The sequence below is a fragment of the Salvelinus fontinalis genome, chromosome 13, assembly GCF_029448725.1.
Source record: "Salvelinus fontinalis isolate EN_2023a chromosome 13, ASM2944872v1, whole genome shotgun sequence".
Lineage (NCBI taxonomy): Eukaryota > Metazoa > Chordata > Actinopteri > Salmoniformes > Salmonidae > Salvelinus > Salvelinus fontinalis.
This window is the reverse complement of record NC_074677.1, coordinates 51,600,583-51,624,562: the sequence shown is the minus strand read 5'-3', so window position 1 is coordinate 51,624,562 and position 23,980 is coordinate 51,600,583. Positions and strand designations below refer to the sequence as shown.

At 43.1% G+C, this 23,980-nt stretch overlaps 1 protein-coding gene across 5 annotated transcripts in view; it reads left to right on the top strand.

Moving 5' to 3' along the window:
* LOC129868944 (kelch-like protein 13) overlaps window positions 1–23,980 on the top strand; it is a 99,765-nt gene that overhangs the window by 37,489 nt on the left and 38,296 nt on the right. For 4 of the 5 annotated variants that reach the window (XM_055943317.1, XM_055943315.1, XM_055943318.1 and 1 more), the window contains one exon: window positions 21,859–22,000. In XM_055943317.1, the coding sequence (XP_055799292.1) occupies window positions 21,859–22,000 (142 nt within the window). Of the gene's footprint in view, window positions 1–7,823; window positions 8,286–21,858; window positions 22,001–23,980 lie in introns of those variants that run through there. The other variant, XM_055943314.1, reaches the window with a different exon arrangement.

Sequence of the window (23,980 nt, the reverse complement as noted above, 5' to 3'; positions counted from 1 at the left end):
TCTTTAGGATGTTTTTATCATAAATCTTCAATAATGTTTCAACCGGACAATTCCTTCATCTTTAGAAATGAAAAGGAACAGAGCTCGCTTTCACGGCCGCGCGCCTGACTTAGCTCATGGCATTCTGCCAGACCCCTTAGTAAAACAGCTCTTATTCGCTCCCCCTTCACAGTAGAAGCCTGAAACAAGGTTATAAAGACTGTTGACATCTAGTGGAAGCCTTGGGAAGTGCAATCGGACCAAATTTACACTGTACCTTGGATAGGCAAAGACTTGAAAACCTACAAACCTCAGATTTCCCACTTCCTGGTTGGATTTTTTCTCAGGTTTTTGCCTGCCATATGAGTTATGTGATACTCACAGACATCATTCAAACAGTTTTAGAAACTTCAGAGTGTTTTCTATCCAATCTACTACTAATATGCATATCTTAGCTTCTGGGCCTGAGTAGCAGGCAGTTTACTCTGGGCCCGCTTTTCATCCGAATGTGAAAATAGCGCCCCAGCCATAAGAAGTTAATGAAATGTTGAAACCACTTCTTGAACAGGGCCCTGTCAATGTAGCCACAGTTTGACTGTCCATACAAGGCTTTGGGGGGCCTCCCAGTGTGTAGTGGCCGTCGGGGAAACACTTGGGGTAGATGATAAATCGGGGGACGTCCTCCCCAGTTGCGTTGAAGCAGGCCAGCACTGTAATGTGCTCCTTGGTCCCAGCACTTTATGCCTGCTCTGGTCGCTACAAAACCGAGACTCGTTGTAGTTTTAGATTTGTCTGGGTTTTTCCCTCAACCCACTCTCCTCCAAGTGCTTTCCGTAAGAAGTGAAGAAGGTGTCCATCATAGTACTCTAAGCTAGCAACATTAGCAAATCCGTTCGCTATATTTCAGTGGTTAAAAGTTGTATATGAAGTAGTGCGGTCTGTCGCGCAGTCGAATTTTACAATATACCGCGTGTCCCACAACATGTTTATATAATTTTTTTGAAAACTCTCATCACGGAACTTTGCTTATTTAAATTGTAATGAAAATCGGTGGTCAGCTAGTTAGAAGGGTGTATTTATTTGCAAAGCCTATATTATTTTCCAGTCCATTTAAATTTTGAGCTGGAGCTGATTTGGTCCTCCAATCGCTAGTGTCTGAAGTTATGGTGTGTCCGATGTTGAATTAGCTATGCATGGGTACAAGGAACGGACCTTTTTAAGTAAGAGCTTAAAAAACGTGCAACAATAGCAAGCCTATCGTCTCATATTATTGAACATGGAACTATTGTAATGAAGCAGTCAATGTAATACTTCAATGTGATATATCATTTTCAAAAATTTGTGAAACTGGAATATGCGGGAAAACGCTGTTCTCAAAGAAGCACCTGATTCGAGCCGTTTCATGCGACGGCGATGAAGATATCCGTTTTAAACGTAGAAAGAGGGAAAATGTAAATATGCAACAACTAGGATGGGTTAATATGACTAGGATTGTGCCTTTGGCTTCTGGACAACGAAAGAAAGTTGGTATGAAAACCAGTAGAACAGGAGAGAAATGCTGTGAAACTTTTTTGGTTGCTAGCTTAATACTGTAGCTGTTCTTGTTAGATGCTTCGTGCTGCTCCTCTCTCCCATTGCTCCCTGCAGCCTGTGACTGTGAGTAGCCAAGCAACGAGTCTCCGCTCTGTCTTGCTCGTGGCTAGAGACGGCCATTAGTTGACGTAAGAAAGCTACTTTCTAACTCAATAAACTCACTCACTGTACATGACTGTTTTCAGCTAAATACTAATTCCATTCGACTCCGACACTTTTCCAGTTGTTGAATTCTGGCACCAATTTAATTATGCAAATTATCCTATAGACTGAAAAGCAAGACTGGTCAAATTTATTTTCAACGACTAACGGTTAACCAATAGCATCCCTACATCCCACTTAAAAGATGTTTAAAAAAGATAAATATCATTGACCATTAATGTGAAAAGTAAATCACTAACCAGTTTAGTGTTTAAAAAAAACACTAACCTAGTACCAGTACTATTTCACTACTCCTTGGTTTGTTTTATTTGGGCCTAGCCAGAGTTTGTGTTTGTGTAAAAGTGGATCATGACTAAAAAGTAGAAAACAGAGAATGTTCGCGTTCATAGTGTGTTCCTGGGGTAGAGGTAGGCTCCTTTAGCTTGGTTCTAAGCTGCCTGCTGCTGCTGCACCCCTCAGCAGAGCTCCTCCGTCTTCAGCACCTGCTGGGCCTCTGCTTTCATCACCGATCCCTCTGATGCCAGGCTAACGCCCCTTTTCTGCTTTCGCTACCACAGTCTTTGAGATTTTCTACGCTGGGTGAGTTTCTCTCAACTAGCACTTTCAGCAGAATTATTTCTCACCCCAGAAATGCTTTGATAATGCCAAATGCAGATTATTTTCTGATCAATGACGTTTAAGGCCTTTGCATTTGTTTTTTACATGGTACTTCTTAGTTGAATCTATCCAAATGTAGACAGCAGAGTGTTGTTGTTGAGGGAGAGCTATTCTAAATGACTTATAACTGACATTTTGATTGATTTGATCTGCTGTGCCCTCTGGTCGCTCCACTTTGGTGTCATCAATGTTTTTCCATTCCTGTGACAGCTGGATAGACTGTCAGATGTGATTAACCCATTTGGCTGTTGGTAGAGCATGGCGCTTGTAATAACAATGGTTGTGGGTTTGATTCCCGCGGGGGACCAGTACAAAAAATGTATGCACTGTTGTGGTTAATTTCTTTACTATCAAATTAGGAGTGACAAACTTATCACACAAGTCATAGTCATACTTAAACTAAATCTTTATTCACTTATTAATAAGGGAGCAGGTCAATACAACACACACACATAAAGTGAATCAATTGAGTGCTGTACGATAATGATGGCTGGTTGACAAATCACTCTCAGGTGATTCGTTGAGAGCCCCAGGACAAAGGTTCAAAGGTCTTTTATAGCCAAGACACACCCCCTCCAGTCTACATGACAAACAACAGATGTATGGAATGGGTCACAAGGCTAAGATATGTATGAAAGATACTTATAATTCACAGCAGACAGTGTCTGCTGTAAAAACTGTTCTCGTTGTGTAGAAACCAGGGTCTGGCCCCCCAACTCCATACTGGAGCCATCTCCCCCTGGGACCCCAACTCCTCCATACTGGAGCCATCTCCCCCTGGGACCCCAACTCCTCCATACTGGAGCCATCTCCCCCTGGGACCCCAACTCCTCCATACTGGAGCCATCTCCCCCTGGGACCCCAACTCCTCCATACTGGAGCCATCTCCCCCTGGGACCCCAACTCCTCCATACTGGAGCCATCTCCCCCTGGGACCCCAACTCCTCCATACTGGAGCCATCTCCCCCTGGGACCCCAACTCCTCCATACTGGAGCCATCTCCCCCTGGGACCCCAACTCCTCCATACTGGAGCCATCTCCCCCTGGGACCCCAACTCCTCCATACTGGAGCCATCTCCCCCTGGGACCCCAACTCCTCCATACTGGAGCCATCTCCCCCCGGGACCCCAACTCCTCCATACTGGAGCCATTTCCCCCTGGGACCCCAACTCCTCCATACTGGAGCCATTTCCCCCTGGGACCCCAACTCCTCCATACTGGAGCCATTTCCCCCTGGGACTCCAACTCCTCCATACTGGAGCCATCTCCCCCTGGGACCCCAACTCCTCCATACTGGAGCCATCTCCCCGTGGGACCCCAACTCCTCCATACTGGAGCCATTTCCCCCTGGGACCCCAACTCCTCCATACTGGAGCCATCTCCCCCTGGGACCCCAACTCCTCCATACTGGAGCCATCTCCCCCTGGGACCCCAACTCCTCCATACTGGAGCCATCTCCCCCTGGGACCCCAACTCCTCCATACTGGAGCCATCTCCCCCTGGGACCCCAACTCCTCCATACTGGAGCCATCTCCCCCTGGGACCCCAACTCCTCCATACTGGAGCCATCTCCCCCTGGGACCCCAACTCCTCCATACTGGAGCCATCTCCCCCTGGGACCCCAACTCCTCCATACTGGAGCCATCTCCCCCTGGGACCCCAACTCCTCCATACTGGAGCCATCTCCCCCTGGGACCCCAACTCCTCCATACTGGAGCCATCTCCCCCTGGGACCCCAACTCCTCCATACTGGAGCCATTTCCCCCTGGGACCCCAAATCCATACTGGAGCCATTTCCCCCTGGGACCCCAACTCCTCCATACTGGAGCCATCTCCCCCTGGGACCCCAACTCCTCCATACTGGAGCCATCTCCCCCTGGGACCCCAACTCCATACTGCATCCATTTTCCCCTGTGACCCCAACTCCATACTGGAGCCATTTCCCCCTGGTACCCCAGTACAGAAACATGAACTCATGCTCCAGAATGCGGTGTTGTTAGGCTTATCACCCAAAGACATGGTAAATCTCCTGTCAGTGTTAAATCTCCCAGAGGCTCATCCTCAGTAGAACACACACAGATTAAAGTGTTCTAAGAACCCACTATTCTATTCCATAAAACAACTATTTGATGCAATAACAGTATTATAACATAACCTTGTAATTTCTCTAACTTTTTTACTACTGTAAGTCACTCTGGGTAAGAGTGTCTGCTAAATGACTAAAATGTAAAAGATGAGATGAGGAACCACGCTGTGTGGTGGTGACAGCATGTGCGGTCAGCTGCTTGAGGGTGTGTCTGGTATTTAGACGGGCACAGTTCCTTCTGCATCCAGTAGATGGTATACGTTTGTCTGTTCTAGAGTGCCGTCTTGTCTGTTCCTCTTATGCTCATACAGGCGTGTAAACACACCTACTTGCCAGTACAAATGTCAGACATAGGCATGGTGCACAAAAAGCAATGTACAACAATCTTATGGACAAGCAAGTGTGTGGATGGTCAACACTTCCTTTAATACAGTGTATGTGTTCTTTTAGTACAGTGTGTTCCTGCCAGAACAGTGATGGGGTGTGTGTTATAGCGAGACTCAGAGACTACAGCTGTGTTCCATCACAGTGAGGGTGTGTTACTGACTTTTGGCCTGTCTTCCAGGGCTGTTGGGTTGGTGTGTCTGCAGAGCTCAGGAGTTTCGCACTCGCGCACTCTCTCTCTCGCTCTCGCCGCGGCCCTAATGGCCTCTGAAAGAAGCCCACAGATCGATGCTCATCGTTGCTCTGATAAATGCAGCCATTGTCAGGCTTTACTCTAAAAGCTGGGGGAGTTTGGTTATGGAGGATCAGGTTATCACTGCTGGCTCGTCCCCTCTTTGTTCCCAGCCTGTCTTGTGCTTTATGGTGCTGCTCAGTTGTGGCTGGCAGGGCGGAAGTCAAACAGTTGCTTTGTGGTGGTAATAATGATGCAGTTTCTTCAATAGATGTTCGGATAGACATTCTGTTTTTGAAAAAGGTATAGGTTCCGTGATGAAACATTACAATGATTGTGAAATAATTAGCTCAGTCTTTTTAAATGTGCAACTCTGCATTTAGGACTATCTGGTGTCATGACAGATCCATGTTGAGATGTTTTCCCTCTCCTATCCAATTAGATTTAGGTATGCGTCTAAATAAAGAGTAGCAGCTTAAGCGCTCTAGAAACAGGCTGTAGTGCAGTTTACTGTAACCTGCACGTGGAGCTCAGTTTTCTGATCCGGAGGCAGTCTTGGTGTGTTTGTTCACTCTCTGTTATTAATTGGTTTGTGTATGGAGACAGAGCAGGTAAGAATGAACATCTTCAACCATGCTTTGTTCACTCAGACAGACACCATTAATTATTTTATGTGCTCAGCACCATCCCCACTCATCTGGTTTCCTTTGTCTGTAAAAAGATTTTAAAAAGATTCTCCCTGCCATCCTTTGAGACCACAGGCCGAGACCGAGCACATGACCACCCTGCCTGACAGACCTGGCTGTGTCCTCTGTTGAATGAACTCCACAGTGAATAAGTGGCCCAAGACATCATGGCTCCTCTGAAAATACCTGCAGTGGTTCTACTTGGGATATTCTCCCTCGTTGTGGGACGAGATAGTGAGTCAACCTAGAGGGAGGGATTAAGGGCAGGTTGGAAGACCTAAGGCTCCAAAGTGAGAAAGCAGGAGAGGAGTGACTATAGGGGTCCCATCTTGGCTGAGGCTGGCCAGAGCTCCACAAGGGGTCATTTTTCACGACGTGAGTAGAAGAGATTTGAGAAGTGTGTTGAAACAAAGGGCTAAAGAGCGGGCTTGCCAAAAGGAACTGACGCACAGGAAATGACATTGCTATAGATTTCTTGACAGGGCCTTCAGAGCTCTTCAGACAAGAGGAACTGTAATCGTGGAAATGAGCTGCACAGTGCTCTATTCTTGGCTTTTATTTTGCTCTCAGTGCTTGGGTGGATGTTGGTCTTAGGTGGAGAGGAGTTTCAGTGTTTCATCTTGATCAGCTGGCTGCCTCAGGCAAGGCCAAGGCTGACTGCACACTGTGTTCCTGCTGGAGGGTTCGGTGGATGACAGCCATGGAGGGGACACATTTTGAGGGGGCAATCTAACTGGATGAGTCCAATGGAATGAGAGATGGAATGTTCATTGTGTATACCAGTGTACAATCTGCCATGCTTGCATATTAGGCTCATCGGAGTGGGGAATATACATTCCCTCCAAAGGTGTAGGGGGCCATGTAGTCCATAGAACTGTAATGATATTTTTATGATATACTCTTTGTCCTACTTGGAATTACACCTATGCAGGTGTGTGTGAAGTCACACTAGCTAGGTTTCCATCCAGTTGGCGACTTTTGTTTTCATGCAAACACTCTGGTAGTGGCACGTGTGCTCTAGCCACCAGCGCTATCTGTTAGCTAGAGACTGTTAGCCACCAGCGCTGGAGGCTGTTTGCCACCAGCGCTAGAGGCTGTTAGCCACCAGCGCTGGAGGCTGTTTGCCACCAGCGCTAGAGGCTGTTAGCCACCAGCGCTAGAGACTGTTAGCCACCAGCGCTAGAGACTGTTAGCCACCAGCGCTAGAGACTGTTAGCCACCAGCGCTAGAGACTGTTAGCCCCCAGCGCTAGAGACTGTTAGCCCCCAGCGCTAGAGACTGTTAGCCCCCAGCGCTAGAGACTGTTAGCCCCCAGCGCTAGAGACTGTTAGCCCCCAGCGCTAGAGACTGTTAGCCCCCAGCGCTAGAGACTGTTAGCCCCCAGCGCTAGAGACTGTTAGCCCCCAGCGCTAGAGACTGTTAGCCCCCAGCGCTAGAGACTGTTAGCCACCAGCGCTAGAGACTGTTAGCCACCAGCGCTAGAGACTGTTAGCGCTGGTGGCTAACAGTCTCTAGCTAACAGATAGCGCTGGTGGCGAACAGTCTCTAGCGCTGCTGGCGAACAGTCTCTAGCGCTGGTGGCGAACAGTCTCTAGCTATCTGTTAGCTAGAGACCACCTATAGCTTTCATGATGACATTATTATGGAAAAAAGAGAGATTATTTTTATTTAACGGCAGCCAAGCATCGATGATCATGTCACCAGAATAAGAACCTCGATATTTATTGGAAAGGAGCATCAAGTTCATCACCTTGCACTTTCACCACCCTGTGAAGTTCACGTTTATTTCATCTGTAGCCTAATAAACTGCATGCTTTCCCGACCAGTTGTAGTGGGACGACGACACATTTCATCACGTGACTCCAAATTTACTTTGATATTCCTCAAAGAAATCCAAATGTAATTTTTTTCTTTCTATTTTTATTTCCCAGTGTAAACTAGTGGTATTTTAGGCACTGCTCTCTAAGGGTGGGCAGATGCTAGCGTTTTTTCCCCCCCTCCCTTTATCTACTCCTCCCTCCACCTCTCCCTATAACAAGCCCAGCACTGCAGTCGCCGCTCCTTTAACAAGGTGGCACTGTTGTTGAGCTGCTGGGCTAGAGTCGGCACAGCCTCAAAGGGCGACAGGACCGGAGAGCTTTTCCCCCTCTAACAGGAGATGACTGTGAGTTGGCCCAGTAGGCACAGGAGATAGGATCCGTTGGCTTCTTCTCACTCCTGCCACTAGTGTCATAAACCTGTGTGTAGCCTGCACTGCTGCTGCCTGTACCACTCCACCCCTGTCGCTGCTGCTCTCCCTCCCTCTGATCCGAGTGGGCAGAGTGGGATGGAAGCCCTCGCTGGAAGCCTGTTCGTGGAAATGCTCTTTGCCGTTGTTAGCGCTGTAGCTCCGTGCTGGTGACAACAAAATGCCGTTGAAATGGAAAAGCGGTTCTCCTGTCAGCTGGAAATTCCCAGTACCAGTTCTTAAGACATCCAGGTCCTCACCGCTCTCTCCTGCCTACATGTGAGTAAAGACAGAAATGGCAATCACATCTTAATAAATAACCATTTGTTATGCACATCATGCTGTGGTGGTGGTGGTGTATTTTCTGCTTTCTTTTTTAGTTGTTGTGTCCCCCTCTCTCATTGCAGCCTAATTGGGCGGAATATGACGGGAGCATTGTTGCGTGTCGAGAGCGGTCGATTTAATACCCTCCTTTGTGCCTGGCCAACTAGCGGAACACTGTCCTCTAGAGCAGTGTGGCTCATTATCCATGGCCGTGGCCCATTTAGTTTTTTCAGGGGCTAGGACCACGTCCGCCACCCTCCGCCCTCCTTGGGGCTGTGTTTATCTGCAAAGACTGCTGGCCGCCACAGCAAGCTTGGGAGGAGGCTGCATGGCTTTGTCAGGGCGTCTGGCGCACCCTGGTTTAGGAGTTATTGTCGTCTGCTGCTACTGCTGCTGCTTCTCTGGAGGGGGGGGGCAGAATAGGGAAGGTGCATCCAGGCTCTCATCCTTCCATCTCCCCCTTCTGTGTGAGAGATGCCCCCCCCCCTATCATGCCCTCTGTCAGTCACCCTGCTAGGCTAGCTGAACGTAAATGGTGGGGATCCGGTTATCTCCTCACTAGTGAACAGTAACCTGGCTTAATTTGGTTTGGAGGACTGGCATCCTCAGGAGCAAAATGCTGCCAATTCTGGCTAGTGTCAAGTGAAAACTCACATTGGTACATTGCTTCGTGCTTCAGGCTAGATTGAAAGGCTCATGGTTGTTGATGAATGTGTGTGATTTTTGGCTTCATTTTATCAGAATATTTCGAATGGAATTTCAGGCTCTGTTTGTAGTTCTTTATAGCAAGAAGAATTGAGACGGTCTCCATATGCTTTACCATACAGTAGATAGATCATTTATATTAGATATTGAAAGGTACATTCTGTATCATTCATTGCTACTTATTACCATACAATGTCTCAATTCTGAATGAGGTATGTAGCCTACATGACTAGCAAAGCACATCATGAGTTAACCTTCCCTTTCTATAACCAGAGAGAGGCCTTCTGAGTGGATGCATACTGTACCTTTTGTTGAAATTCCAGTTGTCCATGCCCTGTTTGAGTAAACTCCCTTAAGTAAACATACGCATGGAATGTATGAATTTTCCCATCCACACATTATATTAACATATAGAACACTGAGAAATTCCCACAGTACCCAAAATTCTGAATATACCTTTAGTGTTCAGTGTTTGAGGTACATCTGTAAAAGAACATTGTATTAAGGCTAAATGTGCACAGTTTTACAGTTACATCAATTCTCTGCCTGAGATATGTTCAGGATAATCATTCCAGAACATAAATGACAGCATGGGAAAAATTCATTTTCAATTAGTCAATTTCAACATTTTCTTCAATAAACTTCTGCCATAACTATGTCCGTAATTGTATATAAAACAGTTTATTTCCTGAATTGCTTTGAATTAAGATGGACTTGACCCCAGTCTTGATGGGGTGTTGCTTATAAGCTTAAATTAAGCTGAAGCCACCAATTCTCACATGATATATTTAGGTTCTCAATCATCATTAAAGTACAGGCCTAGGCTAGGGCTATAAACAACATATTTTACCATTGCATATAGCTCTTTGTCTCTTCCGTTAGGACAGCAAAATAGCCTTTCCCCTGTAAAAATGACAACCAAAAAGAGTGGAACTGTAACATTTAATACTGAGCCATGCCCTGTCCAGCCCGACCCAGCTGCTATTTGGACTTTTATACGTTGTGTGATGTGTTTTTAGATGGCCTGATGTGACGTTAGCCCTCTCATTATAGGTTCCTCTGTGGTTCCTCCATGTAGCCTACTGTAACGGAGCGGAATGGCCTCCATCTGTGTGCGTAGCTTCTCCCCTTTCTCTAGATATGGCCGTTTTCAACATGGAGAGAGCAGCATGTGTGGATGTATGTATGCTAACATATAACCAGAGATCCAGGGACAGGGTGGTATTTTAGGAGGAGTTGGTGTGTATTAATGTGTGATTGTGTGTTAGCTGGAGATTATTATGGATCCTGGTCTGTGTGTTTGTCTGCAGTGATCTCACTCAGGCCTAAATATAGCCTCTGCCTGTGGTGCAGATTTCATGCTTGGGAGGAATGGCAAAGGTGCACTGCCCGGAAGCCCTGAAATAACTGGAAGTTCAATGGGAATTCAAGGCAATTCCAAGTCCTCAACAGTTCATTTCATCCTCGCCTCAAGGACACTGGTAAAACCAGCAATGATATTCAGTTGTTTACGCTTGCACTATAAAATCATTCTTAAACATTTCCCCATCTGTATTCCTCAGCCAATGTCCATAGGATTGTTCGGCCCCCATGTTAACCACTGAACGACAAGGCCATAAGACGAATTAGTATAAGCTGTACGATCTGCTCAGGAAATGACATCATAGGCCTAACGTTTCATTACTAGGCCTAATTATAAGGTGATTGACAAGAAATTAAACAGAAGTGGATTTATTTTTCATGGTGTGTGGAGAAGCACAACACCCTGATTTCCTAGTTAGGAAATAGCCCTGTATAATAGCGAGGGAAAATAGTTATTTAAGAAAAATAGTAAATAACCAATCTAAAACTAGATAGAAAGTATGTATATCAAATAGCTGCCCTTTTTCTGGCCCACGTTGATTTTGACAAACAAAAAAATCTGTTCGGCCCTCCACTGCATTTACATGAATGTTGTATCTAGGGGAGTGTGTATCTACCCTGGCAGGTACAGCAATGATATAGGGCCCCCCAGGCCCCAGTCCACTGTGATAGGCAGCTAAACCCAATAGTACCACATTTTCTCCTGGTTTGACCTGTTTGATTGTCCAATGTTTTCCACAACACTCCAATACTCATCAAGCCTACATGTTCTGTGCCCCCTGCCTGTCAATTCAGTACGGTAATACAATGGGAACAGCACATCCTCAAAAACCCAATATAAATGTGATTACACAATACTCAGGATCTTCAACACAATAGTAATAATGCTTGAAAGGTTTCTCTAAATTTCAGAGTTCTTGCTCTCTCTCCCCCTGGCAGTGTTTTCTAATGAATCATACCTTTGTGTTCACAAAACGGCCGCAATTAACCTTTTCTACAGAAATATAAATAGAAGGCTGGCTGAAGTTTGAATGTCTTATCTATGTGAATGGATATAGGCCTGTGCAGGTGGGGGAGATCGGAGAGGGTGGGTATTTTATTGCCGTTGGTAAGTCTCTTAATAGAATTGGCCTTTTACGAGAAAATGTTGTCAAACTCATGCAGCACCGTCTGCCGCTGAGACAGTCAGTGGAGAATATATGCCGCTGTGTGTTTTGTTTGGCTCCTGCTCATAAACTGTACTCACCCCCAAGGTTTATTTATGTTCCACACCGCTCAGATAGGATGGCAGCTCTGTGTCTTCATTAGCATATCTATCTTCCTGACTTTTTAAATTATGAAAGCCAAAATCTGCTGATAATACTGCTGGATGAATGCTGGAGGACTTAGTGTTTCACAGGAAGCACATTTGGTGCATGATGTGGTGACTCATATTGCGTGACTGAAAAACCTCAGGAAGTCTGTTCTCCTTCATATCAGAAATGTCAATTGTCTTTGCATAATCCTTCTCGATAGATACTCACCAACCTTCACTCAAATTGCATGTAGTGAAATGATATAGCAGGTGATGATACCAGAGGGTTGCATGATCAATCAAACAGTGTTTGTAGCTGCTATGTCGTCTTAACAATGGAGTGGCATCTGTTTGCGGTCTAAATGAGCCCTCCTATTAGTAAGAGTGTCTGCTGTTTATATTACATCATAGCTACTGTTGTCTAAGTGAAGAATTCTGAGCGACTTCAGAGCTGGTATTGTAATGCACGTAACATTTTTTGTAAATTAATCAATGTTGTTTTTGTCTTCATTCGAGTGCTTGGTGCTTTCTTTGCATATGGATACAAACACTAACAGCCGTCAACCATTTATTCTCTTCTAGTCAGCAACGTCCTGGTTTTAAAGGTAGTTGGATAAAAAAGTGAAAAGACACCTTTCTGTTTGATCTGGCCGCTCCCTCAAAGCTTAATTAAGAGGCGACCGTCGGGTCCAACAAAGTTAAAAGGGATGTTGGGTAATCAAAGACTGGGATGTGCTAAGTTCTTCAGTGAATCTCATTCACAGGGAGCAGAAGGTCTGGCACGACATGAAATCACATCACAGCTGCTTCTCTCACCAGTACCTGGAACATGCTGTAGTTCATCATTATGAATGATTGAAAAAATATGTTATGTTGATTCTCTATTTTAGGTACATTGCTGCTCGTTTCTCTCACCTGTCTGAAACAAAGTCCTGGTTTTATAAAGCGGTGCACTGTCTGCCTCTGTAACGTTGATACAGTAGAGGAGAATGGAGGTTATTTGAGTTTCCCAGGGTCTTTTTCCATCCTTTGTGGTACTGTCATATGGCACAGGATGACACAGGCAGGGTTTAATTGTTGGCTTTTTCCATCATGAGGTGCAGCCCAGGTAGCAAATGGTATCATTTGTTTTTTCCTGTAAAGCACATTACGTTGCGTTCCATGTCTGTTGGATAATGAAAGCTTGATTTGATTTGAGCCTGTTCTGGTGTTTGGGGGGAACCATGCTCAAACTACAGCATTGTTCAACTCAACTTGCAGCTTTGGTTGGTGTGGAATGCTGCACAGTATCGAGCCATTTAATTATACTGATAACCAGCTCCCTGGGGGAGACAATTAGCCATCTTTTGTTGGTGTTTGTGGTGGTAGTGGTGTTGTGTGTTTCTTTGTTGCAGTTCTGTAAAGGGATTGTCTCTATTTTGATATTCTAAGGCCCTATTCCCACTAAGAGATATGAAGGAGAGTCTGAGGAGCGGGGTGGCGAAAGAGATTTCTAGTTTTAAATTCACATTGCATCCTTGCCTTACCTGTCGTTGTCGCTGGCAACGCGACATTCTTGGTCAGCAGCTCTAAATGACCGTAAATATCACAGTAGCCACTAGCCAGCAAGCACAAACTATTCAACAATGACAGTTTCTTCTGAAACATATTACACTAAGCTATTGAATAATGCAACCAAATCATATTACACTCTTGAATAAAGCAATAATTCACAAGCATGTGCAGACAATTGAAGGGTTTATTTTCTCATCTGTAGGCTACACTCATTACATTTTAGCTTCAAGACAAAAGCGCAGAGTTGCTGAAAGCAAGTCTTCATCAAGTAACATAATCCTATCAAAAATGAACGATTGACCCTCTCATACAAATGTAAAAGTACAGTAGGTCTACCTTAGAACATTGCAACAAACCAGGCTTCATTTTTTTATCAATGTCATGCAAATCATTACATGTGGTAAGTTTCGCATTTTAATGTCACGTGCACAAGTACAGTGAAATGCCTTTCTTGCACGCGCTAAACCCACCGCTGCAGTAGTCAATATAGTAAAAATAACACGAGTTAGAACAAAAACACATTAGAAATAAGTACACAAGGAAGTTATTCAGCTATATACACAGGGTCAGTTCCAGTAGCATATTTACAATGTGCAGGGATACTGGCGTGATAGAGGTAGATATGTATAGGGGTAAGGTGACTAGGCATCAGGATATATGATACAGAGTAGCAGCGGCGTATATCGTGAATGAATGTGAGTGTGTGTGTGTGTGTGTGTGTAGAGTCAGTATAAATGTGTGTGCGTGTTATGCGTGTGTGTGTGTGTTGGAGTGCATGAGTGTGTAGGGTCCTGTGAGTGTGCATAGAGACTAGTGCTGAGCGATCAGTGCTTTTTGATTTTTTGGGTTTTCGGTTCAAAAAGAATCACGGTTTTTGGTTTCGATTATCTTAAAACACTAAAGGGACTATGCATTATGTGGGTTGAATGCTGTAACAACACACAATAAAACAAGTCCCATGATGGTCGTGGCTGCCCATTACTGCTTATCACTTATGAACCATCATTTATTCACTTAGCTGTAATACAGTATTTCAGTTGTTGTGTATGTTACGTTTGTTTTATTTGATTACTTTATGATTTAATTCCAAGTCATCTCATCTTTATAGAGATGCTGCCTATGCGCTCTGACAAAATCCCTATTTTATATTTCTCAAGTAAATAAGGAATATTTTTATGACTGCTGAATACCAACTATTAATCACTTAGATCATGTATTTTCAGCTAGAGATGGCTCTCTATATCACCGGGCGATCGCGCATTCTTCTCTCTTCTGTAGCAGGCGTAAAAGAAACAAAGACCGGTCAAGTAGATGCGCAAAGGATTATGGTCATTGTAGTTTATTACCGCTAAACTGAGTAGAATGTTGGCCTTTTGGAAACAACTCCCTACCTACTATGTCGCACAGTTCAAGCTGGGTCTGATTTATCTCTAGAGAAACTGGGATGTGCGCATTGAGCTCACTCCCTCCCAAAAAAGAAAATGGAATTCAAATAATTGAATGAAGTTGGTCAGTTAGATAAAATCAAAACAAAAAAAGGCAGCGCCAGGATACAGTTGACCAGACTGAAGCATAGACTAACATGGGCTTGCTTCCATATAAAACAGCTTGTTGCAGTGAATTCACGTATAACCGTTGTGACTGAAAACGGGGGTATAAGTGAATTCACTGCAACGAGCTGTTTGATATGGAAGCTCATACCCGCCATAAAACATATAAAGTGCCTCATGATTTGTCAACGTGCACAATTAGTCTGTGCTTCAGTCTGGTCAACTGTACCCTACTGATAACAACCACAGCTGCAGGTAGTCCAGAGAAGCCTGGCCAGGGAAAACGCAAGGTCATGTTTTAATAGCCTAAGCTATGTATTTATAGCCTAAAATAGGCAGTTATTTTTGTTTATATTCAAACTTTGTGGTGGTCTTTTTAAACAGACATATTTTTATGGCAATTTATTTTTATTACGCTAAATAGATTTCAGCGGGGGCACGGAGATCGACCTTAGGGGTTAATCCAAAATGATTGACTGGACGTATTCAATCGACAACATTCTGATAACTGTATGAGTATATACAATGCAACCCTGCATGCAGCAAGCTCAGCCCTGTTGGTTTCACTGTCCAATCGAAATGGTCTCTTTTCTCTGTGTAAAGGGGTCGCAAGTAGCCTAGTGGTTAGAGCGTTGGGTCAGTGACCGAAAGGTTGCTCGATCGAATCCCCGAGCTGACAAGGCAAAATGTCTGTCGTTCTGCAACCTGACCAAAGCAGTTAACCCACTGTTCCTAGGCTGTCATTGTAAATAAAAATGCGTTCTTAACTGACTAACCTAGTAAAATTAAAAATTAAATTAAAAGGGTTTTAATGTTTTCATCCTCAGTAGGGCCAGGAGTTTAAAAAACAAACAACATATGACCTGATTAGACAAAGAATCTGGTCCCATCATAGCCCGTATAAAACATTTTTTACAGTGATTTATTACTATGTCATATGCTACAACTAGGGTCCGAAGTTGGTTAGGTTAGCCTACTACCAGACCAGGAAAACTCTGGTGCCCCCCGGAAAACAATTACCCACCCACCACTCTGAGACCTGTAGTGCCACCTCTGAAATCACCACACAATGTTACAAATGAAAAAACATCTATTTGTATGATCTGCATTTGACATTTTTTGTTTTTGTTTGTGGAGATGGGCTTCCATAGTTGTATGTGGCTCAGTGCAGCTGGCAGCTACTGCAACATTTTCAGAATGTAACAGCCTGTTTCAGGTATAAACTCAATAAAATGAGTCTCAAATAGTAGGAAAATATCTAAACATTTAAGTTGTTTTAAAAACATTGCTCTGCTATTAGCATTTATACTGTAGGAGTGTTGGCTCAACGAGACTATTCTGTTTACACTGCCCTGCTTCAAGGGGGGGCGACTGTTAGCCGAGTGTCGACACGTAGCAAGTACTCATGTTTACATTTGAGTAATATGTGTAGCCGACGGTATTTTTACGAAAAGTGTAGTAAGTGTGAAGAGGCTCTTAATTCTAATGATTGTCTCACCAACAGGAAGTGTAGAAATGGCCTACCAAACATTTAGTTTGAAGAATGAGCGTCTGTCAATTTGTTTTATTTCCTCATTGTAGATGGAGGTTCCCATTAAGTAGTTAGATAGTTTGACAACTTCCTGTTTCCCTGCCATTGCTCCTGTAGGTTTAGTTTTAATCCAATACTATCCCACTTCTAAAAAAATGTATCCCTCAAACAGAGGAGAGGAAATAGACACTGTTCACTAACAGAAATATTTCCTATTTTTTGCCAGTGTGCGGATTTCCATCTTTCTAAGCACGCTGAGGCTGGAATAATACTGTGAAAATGATGATAATGCTCTTTTAGTGTAAGAGCTGTTTGAAAAGACTGCCTGAAATGTCAGCCTGTTTTGGTAGGATAGAGAGCGAAGGACAACCCAGCCGGCCTGACCCGGATGACGCTGGGCCAATTGTGCGCCGCCTCATGGGTCTCCCGGTTGCGGCCGGGTGCGTCACAGCCAGTGATCAAACCCAGATCTGTAGTGACGCCTCTGGCACTGCGATGCAGTGCCTTAGACCGCTACACCTCTCGGGAGGCTTGGGATAGAGGTTTTACCTGCCTGGTGACAAATTAGTTAATAGGCCAATAAGAAAGAGTTCCAAACCACTTTGCCAATAACAGCTAGTTTTCAGTTTCCCTCTCCCCACTCAGGCCATGCTCAGACAGTCCTAGCAGAATTCTCACTTGAGAAATTGCTCTAGATAAGAAGCTACTTTAGTTTTCAATTAAAATGATCAAAAATAAACTATCACAGTAAGGTACTTAAGTAATTGTTACCCAGAAATGATTAGCTATTGAGATAATAACATTCTGCATTGGGCCTTTAAGATGCAAGTTTTCATTATAGTCATCATCCAATTTACAAAAGCAATTAAGACGCATCGCACGCCTACCCCCATTCAATTTAACCAATTTAATTAATTATTCCCTGATGTATTTCTAAGAAATGGTTCACGGTCTCCATTCCATAAAGCATATGATTCTTGGCATGTTTAAGCATCTTGTTAATAAAAAATTAAACTGCCATCCACCACCCACACACACACACAGCAGAAGATTTGATATAGGCCTAACTGACTTTTGTGTATTTATTTGTGTGAAAAATTTGTGTAGCCTAGTCAGTGCATATTTGTAGTCGCATACGGACGTGTTTGTAGCATAGCGTGTGTGTGTGTTTGGTGTTTTCACTACAAATCTGCTGTTGATGGATGAAACTTCCGATGACGTCTGTGTTTGTTTGTTTCGTGCTGTTGGTTGGAGTCCGAGTTATGTATTTTATGACTGGGTTGCTCTAGCTGTTGTTCTCTTTGTTTCGTTCCGGCAGCCGCCAACACTCCTTTGTGGTTTGGACAACCCACTCTCTCCTCGCTGCCTCTACGACTTACCACCTGACAGGGTAAATGTACCAGTACGCTGTGTGTCAGTGTGATTGCTCCTGATCCTGTAGCCATGAATACTCCTCCACATCTAGTTGTGGTGGTGTTGACCCTGAACAACCGCTATCTAGAGCCCACTAGGCCATCCATCTCCACCTCCCTGTAGAAACATTCCTGATAGTATCACCTGACCCCCTGACTGGCTCATCGACTTCCATTCGTTAGAGACTCAGCAGTCCTGGATGATCATCGTATCGTGTGTTTAACACAGCGTTTCCCAAACTAGGGGTCGCGTCCCCATGTGGGATCACCTGATTTGAAAATGGGGTTGTGAGAGAAACCCTGAAATAGAAATAAATAAAATGTGTAGAATTGCATGAAATTAACTTTAAAACGTAAAGAATTTCTGTCCACTGTCAAGAGGGGTTGGGGCGGGGTTTCACTTATTGCATCTGCATGCTGCTTGTTGCGTTCTCCCTGGTGCACTCGTTCGTGAACTGGCTGCTCGTTCTAAATAATATAATCTAATCTGTTCAAAACAGTGGCAGCATGTGCAGTAGTGGTCAGTCGGTTTTTGATATGCAAAAGAGAAATAGGTGTATTTATGCTGTTATTCAAATGCTCAGATCTCTTTATATATCTTCTGAAAGAAATTCACCGGTAGTTTGAAAACGTCATCATATTTCTGTCATGCTGCTTTATTGACAACTCCAACCACCTCGCGTCCTGGTATTCAGCCAATCAGTGGCCGCCACTGCTGTCAAAACTACTGTGGACTTTCATAGCCCACATTAAAAAGTAAACATTGGCTGTTGATTACATAACTTTTTTCACATGGTGGGGTAGCATAAAAACTATATATAATAATATATTGTTTTTTTTACACTATCTTTCAAAAGTTTGTGGTCACTTAGAAATGTCCTTGTTTTTGAAAGAAAATGTTAAAAAATGGTCCATTAAAATAACATCAAATTTATCAGAAATACAGTGTCGACATGTTAATGTTGTAAATGACTATTGTAGCTGGAAACGGCTGATTTAAAATAATAATAATAATAATAATAAAATAAAATAAAAATATGAAATATCTACATAGAGACATAGAGGCCCATTATCAGCAACCATCCCTCCTGTGTTCCAATGTCACGTTGTGTTAGATAATCCAAGTTGATCATTTTAAAAGACTAATTGATCATTAGAAAACCCTTTTGCAGTTATGTTAGCACAGATGAAAACTGTTGTTATGATTAAAGAAGCAATAAAACTGTCCTTCTTTAGACTAGTTGATTATCTGGAGCATCAGCATTTGTGGGTTCGATTACATGCTCAAAATGGCCAGAAACAAAGACCTTTCTTCTAAAACTCGTCAGTCTATTCTTGTTCTGAGAAATGAAGGCTATTCCATGCGAGAAATTGCCAAGAAACTGAAGATCTTGTACAACGCTGTGTACTTCTCCCTTCACAGAACAGCGCAAACTGACTCTAACCAGAATAGAAAGAGTGGGAGGCCCCGCCTCACAAGTCCTCAACTGGCAGCTTCATTAAATAGTACCCACAAAACACCAGTCTCAACGTCAACAGTAAAGAGTCGACTCCGGGATGCTGGCCTTCTAGGCAGAGTTCCTCTGTCCAGTGTCTGTGTTCTTTTGCCCATCTTAATCTTTTCTTTTTATTGGCCAGTGTGAGAGATGGCTTTTTATTTGCAACTCTGCCGTAACTCTGAAGTTAATATGACCCCCGTGGTCAGTTAGCGGCCGTGCCCTAATAACCAGTGGAAAATACTGGTCTCCAGTAATTGTAGGCCTAATTAAAGTTGCTGTAGTTAACGAGATGTTGCGTTCGTGTTGCATAGAGAAATAGTTCCCAATATGTGGGATAGGCCCACTTGTAGGTCATGGCAGGTGTCCAGGTGGGTCGTGGGATTACTTTTTTTGTGCATTAAAAAAAACATTTAGATTTAATTTAATATTCAAGGGGTCTGAATACTTTCTGAATACACTGTGCGTGTTTGCAAATGTGATCTAAATGAAAACTGAAATATCACAATTACATAAGTATTCAGACCCTTTACTCAGTACTTTGTTAAGGCACATTTGGCAGTGATTACAGTAACGAGTCTTGGATAGGAAGCTACAAGCTTGGCACACCTGTATTTGGAGAGTTTCTCCCATTCTTCTCCGAAGATCCTCTCAAGCTCTGTCAGGTTGGATGGAGAGCGTTGCTGTACAGCTATTTTCAGGTCTCTCCAGAGATGTTCTATTTGGTTCAAGTCTGGGCTCTGGCTGGGCCACTCAAGGACTTTGAGACTTGTCCCAAAGGCACTACTGCGTGGCCTTGCCTGTGCTTAGGGTCTTTGTCCTGTTGGAAGGTGAACCTTCACCACATTCTGAGGTCCTGAGCACGCTGGAGCAGATTTTCATCAAGGATCTTTCTGTACTCTGCTCTGTTCATCTTTCCCTCAATCCTGACTAGTCTCCCAGTCCCTGCCACTGAAAAACATCCCCACAGCATGATGCCGCCACCACCGTGATTCACCATAGAGATGGTGCCAGGTTTTCTCCAGACGTGACGCTTGGCATTCAGGCCAAAGAGTTCAATCTTGGTTTCATCAGACCAGAGAACCTTGTTTTTTATAGTCTGAGAGTCTTTTAGGTGCAAACTCTTTTTTGGCAAACTGCAAGCGGGCCATCGTATCTTTTACTGAGAAGTGGCTAACGTCTGGCCACTCTACCATAAAGGCCTGATTGGTGCGGAGATGGTTGTCCTTCTGGAAGGTTCTCCCATCTCCACAGAGGAACTCTGGAGCTCTTTCAGAGTGACCATCAGGTTATTGGTCACCTCCTTGACTAAGGCCGCTCTCTCCCGATTGCTCAATTTGGCCAAGCTGGTTGAGTGAATTCCAAGAGTGTGCAAAGCTGTCATCAAGGCAAAGGGTGGCTACTTTGAAGAATCTCAAATATAAAATATGTTTTGATTTGTTTAACTTTTTTTTTTTTACCACATGATTCTATGTGTTATTTCATAGTTTTGATGTCTTCACTATTATTCTACAATGTAGAAAATAGTAAAAATAAAGAAAACCCCTTATATGTAGGTTTGTCCAAACTTTTGACTGGTACTGTGTGTGTGCATATAGGGGGGGAAATGCTTTCAAATCTAAAGTATGTAGACATGATAATGGACCTATATATAGGCTGTCATTGTTAATAAGAATGTGTTCTTAACTGACTTGCCTAGTTAAATAAATAATTTAAAAATATATATATTTTTAAAATAGCCTAGCTATAGCTCTTTGAGAACTTAAAAGCTTAAAAACAACAATAAAGCTGGACAATGAGTCCCCTATTGATTGTATACTATTTAAGCATAAGAACACAGCATTAGCCACTGGGAAATGTATAGAATGGCAGAAAAATGTGCTTTAAAACTACAAAATGTTCTCTCTGCTGCCATGATGATATTGTTGACTTATTCTTTGGTCTGTATGTTTTTTCAACCATTTTTTGTGGGTCGCGACTCAAGACACCTCAATTGGTAGGTCCCAAATTAAAAAGAGTTTGGGAACCCCTGGCATAGAGCACCAGTAGGACTTCATCAGGTTTGGAGTGGAGAGCTAATGATGGAACTTGAGAACACCGCTATGGTTGGCCTGAGTCGTGTTATTCTATCACAGTCCCAATGAGAGCATGGCGAGGTCTGCTGCAGGGAGGGGCCCGGCTGGGGATGTTTACTCTTAGCTCGTAGTTACCTTTGCCTTGTAGTGTGACTGCCTGTCCTTACGTCCCTGTATATAAGCACCATTTTCAGGTGTGTGTGTGAGCGTCCTTGTGTATTGTTTGGTGTTAATGTAGACATTTTAATTCATGAGCTATATGCCTGATTAGGAGAACGCAAATGTCTTAGCTAAGCTCTCCCCTTGTTGTGCTGTGTATTTATTGACCTTTTTCCTAAAACCCCTTTCCCCAGCCGCTGTGCATGAAACATCAGGAAAATCTCAAGATTCTCTCATCATGTAGGCTAGTGAATCTGCATACAAAACACACTCAATGAGTTGATTTTAATGTAAATCCGTGCTTGTACTGCATGATTATAAGCTAAACGTCCCTTTCCCTCTCTCCCTTTTTTCCCCTTTCTCTTTCCCCTCCCTCTGCCTCCCCTAAAGATCCCTCGTGGAGGACGACGACCCTCACATGAAAGTGTCGCTGGGGTGTGGTGACATGGGCATCTCTGCCCACCTACAGGCTTCAAAAACCGGAAACACTCGCTTCTTTACGAGCAACACGCACAGCTCAGTGGTCCTTCAGGTGAGTAGTAGTGGAGAGAGACTGAGAGATTGTGCTGCTGGGGAGGATGGACAGATTGATGAACCTCTTAAAAGCCATAATGAAATATGTCAGGGTAATTTGAATATGCCTTCAGAGGTCCTGTGATTGATTGAAATGATAGCTATACAGGCAGGTCCATAAATATTGTCAGCCTTTATAAAGATGAGCAAAAAAGACTGAATTAAGTAATTAAAATACTGAAGTTGTAAATTATAGATATTATTATTTTATACTATTACAATTGCTCAGTGAAAGAGATTTTATTAACAAGTAAGAAAACAAAATCTCAAAGAGAGGGGTCAGAATTATTGGCACCTTTTTCTAAAATGTTTTATGAGATTGGGAGGGATCTTAGACCATTCCTCTGTACAAAATCTTTCTAGATCCTTGATATCATTTGTCTCCTCTTATGGACTGCCCTCTCCAATTCAAACTACAGGTTTTCAATGGTGTTCAAGTCCGAAGACTGAGATGGCCATTGCAAAATGCTTATTTTAAATGCTTGGGCTATTGTCTTGCTGGAAGATCCACTTGCGGCCAAGTGTCAGCCTCCTGGCAGAGACAACCAGGTTTTCGCTAAAATATCCTGTTACTGGGTAAAGTTAATGATTAGGGATTTGTCCAAATTTTATGGGAAGAATGTCTTAATGTTAAAACGATAAGAAGAATTCATACAATTCCACCTGAATTTGTATTTATTATGGATCCCCATTACTCTTATCCTAGTTTATCCTAGCGGAACCTCTCGCCAACAGCCAATAAAATTGCAGGGCGTCAAATACAAATCTACAAAAATCTCATAAATCAAATCTCTCAAACATACAAGTATTAGGCACCATTTTAAAGATACAATTCTCGTTAATCCAGCCATATTGTCTGATTTCAAAAATGCTTTACAGCGAAAGCTCCATAAACGATTATGTTAGGTCACCACCAAGTCACAGAAAAACCCAGCCATTTTTCCCGCCAAAGAGAGGAGTCACAAAAACCACAAATAGAGATAGAATTAATCACTAACCTTTGATGATCTTCATCAAATGACACTCATAGGACTTCATGTTACACAATACATGTATGTTTTGTTCGGTGAAGTTCATATTTATATCCAAAAATCTTATTTTACATTGGTGTGTTAGATTCAGTAGTTCCAAAACATGCAGTGATATTGCAGAGAGCCACATGAAATTCACAGAAATACTCATAATAAATGTTGATGAAAATACAGCTATTATACATGAAACTTTAGATACACTTCTCCTTAACTCTTATGGCTGCAATCCCGGTAACGGGATGATATGACAACAGCCAGTGAAAGTGCAGGGCGCCAAATTCAAAACAACAGAAATCTCATAATTAAAATTCCTCAGACATACATGTGTCTTATACCATTTTAAAGGTAATCTTGTTAATCCCACCAAAGAGTCCGATTTCAAATATGCTTTTCAGCGAAAGCACTACAATTGATTATGCTAGGTCACACCAAACCACAATAAGCACAGCCATTTTTCCAGCGAAAGATAGCAGTCACAAAAAGCAGAAATATAGCTAAAATGAATCACTAACCTTTGATGATCTTCATCAGATGACACTCGTAGGACTTCATGTTACACAATACATGCATGTTTTGTTTGATAAAGTTCATATTTATAACAAAAAATCTGAGTTTACATTGGCGCGTTACATTCACTAGTTCCAAAAACATCCAGTGATAGTGCATAGCCAAATCGTTTCAACAGAAATACTCATCATAAATGTAGATCATAATACAAGTTATACACATGGAATTATAGATATACCTCTCCTTAATGCAACCGCTGTGTCAGATTTCAAAAAAACTTTACGGAAAAAGCAAACCATGCAATAATCTGAGACGGAGCTCAGAACAAGAGTCAAATTAGCCGCCATGTTGGAGTCAACAGAAACCAGAAATTACATGATAAATGTTTCCTTACCTTTGAT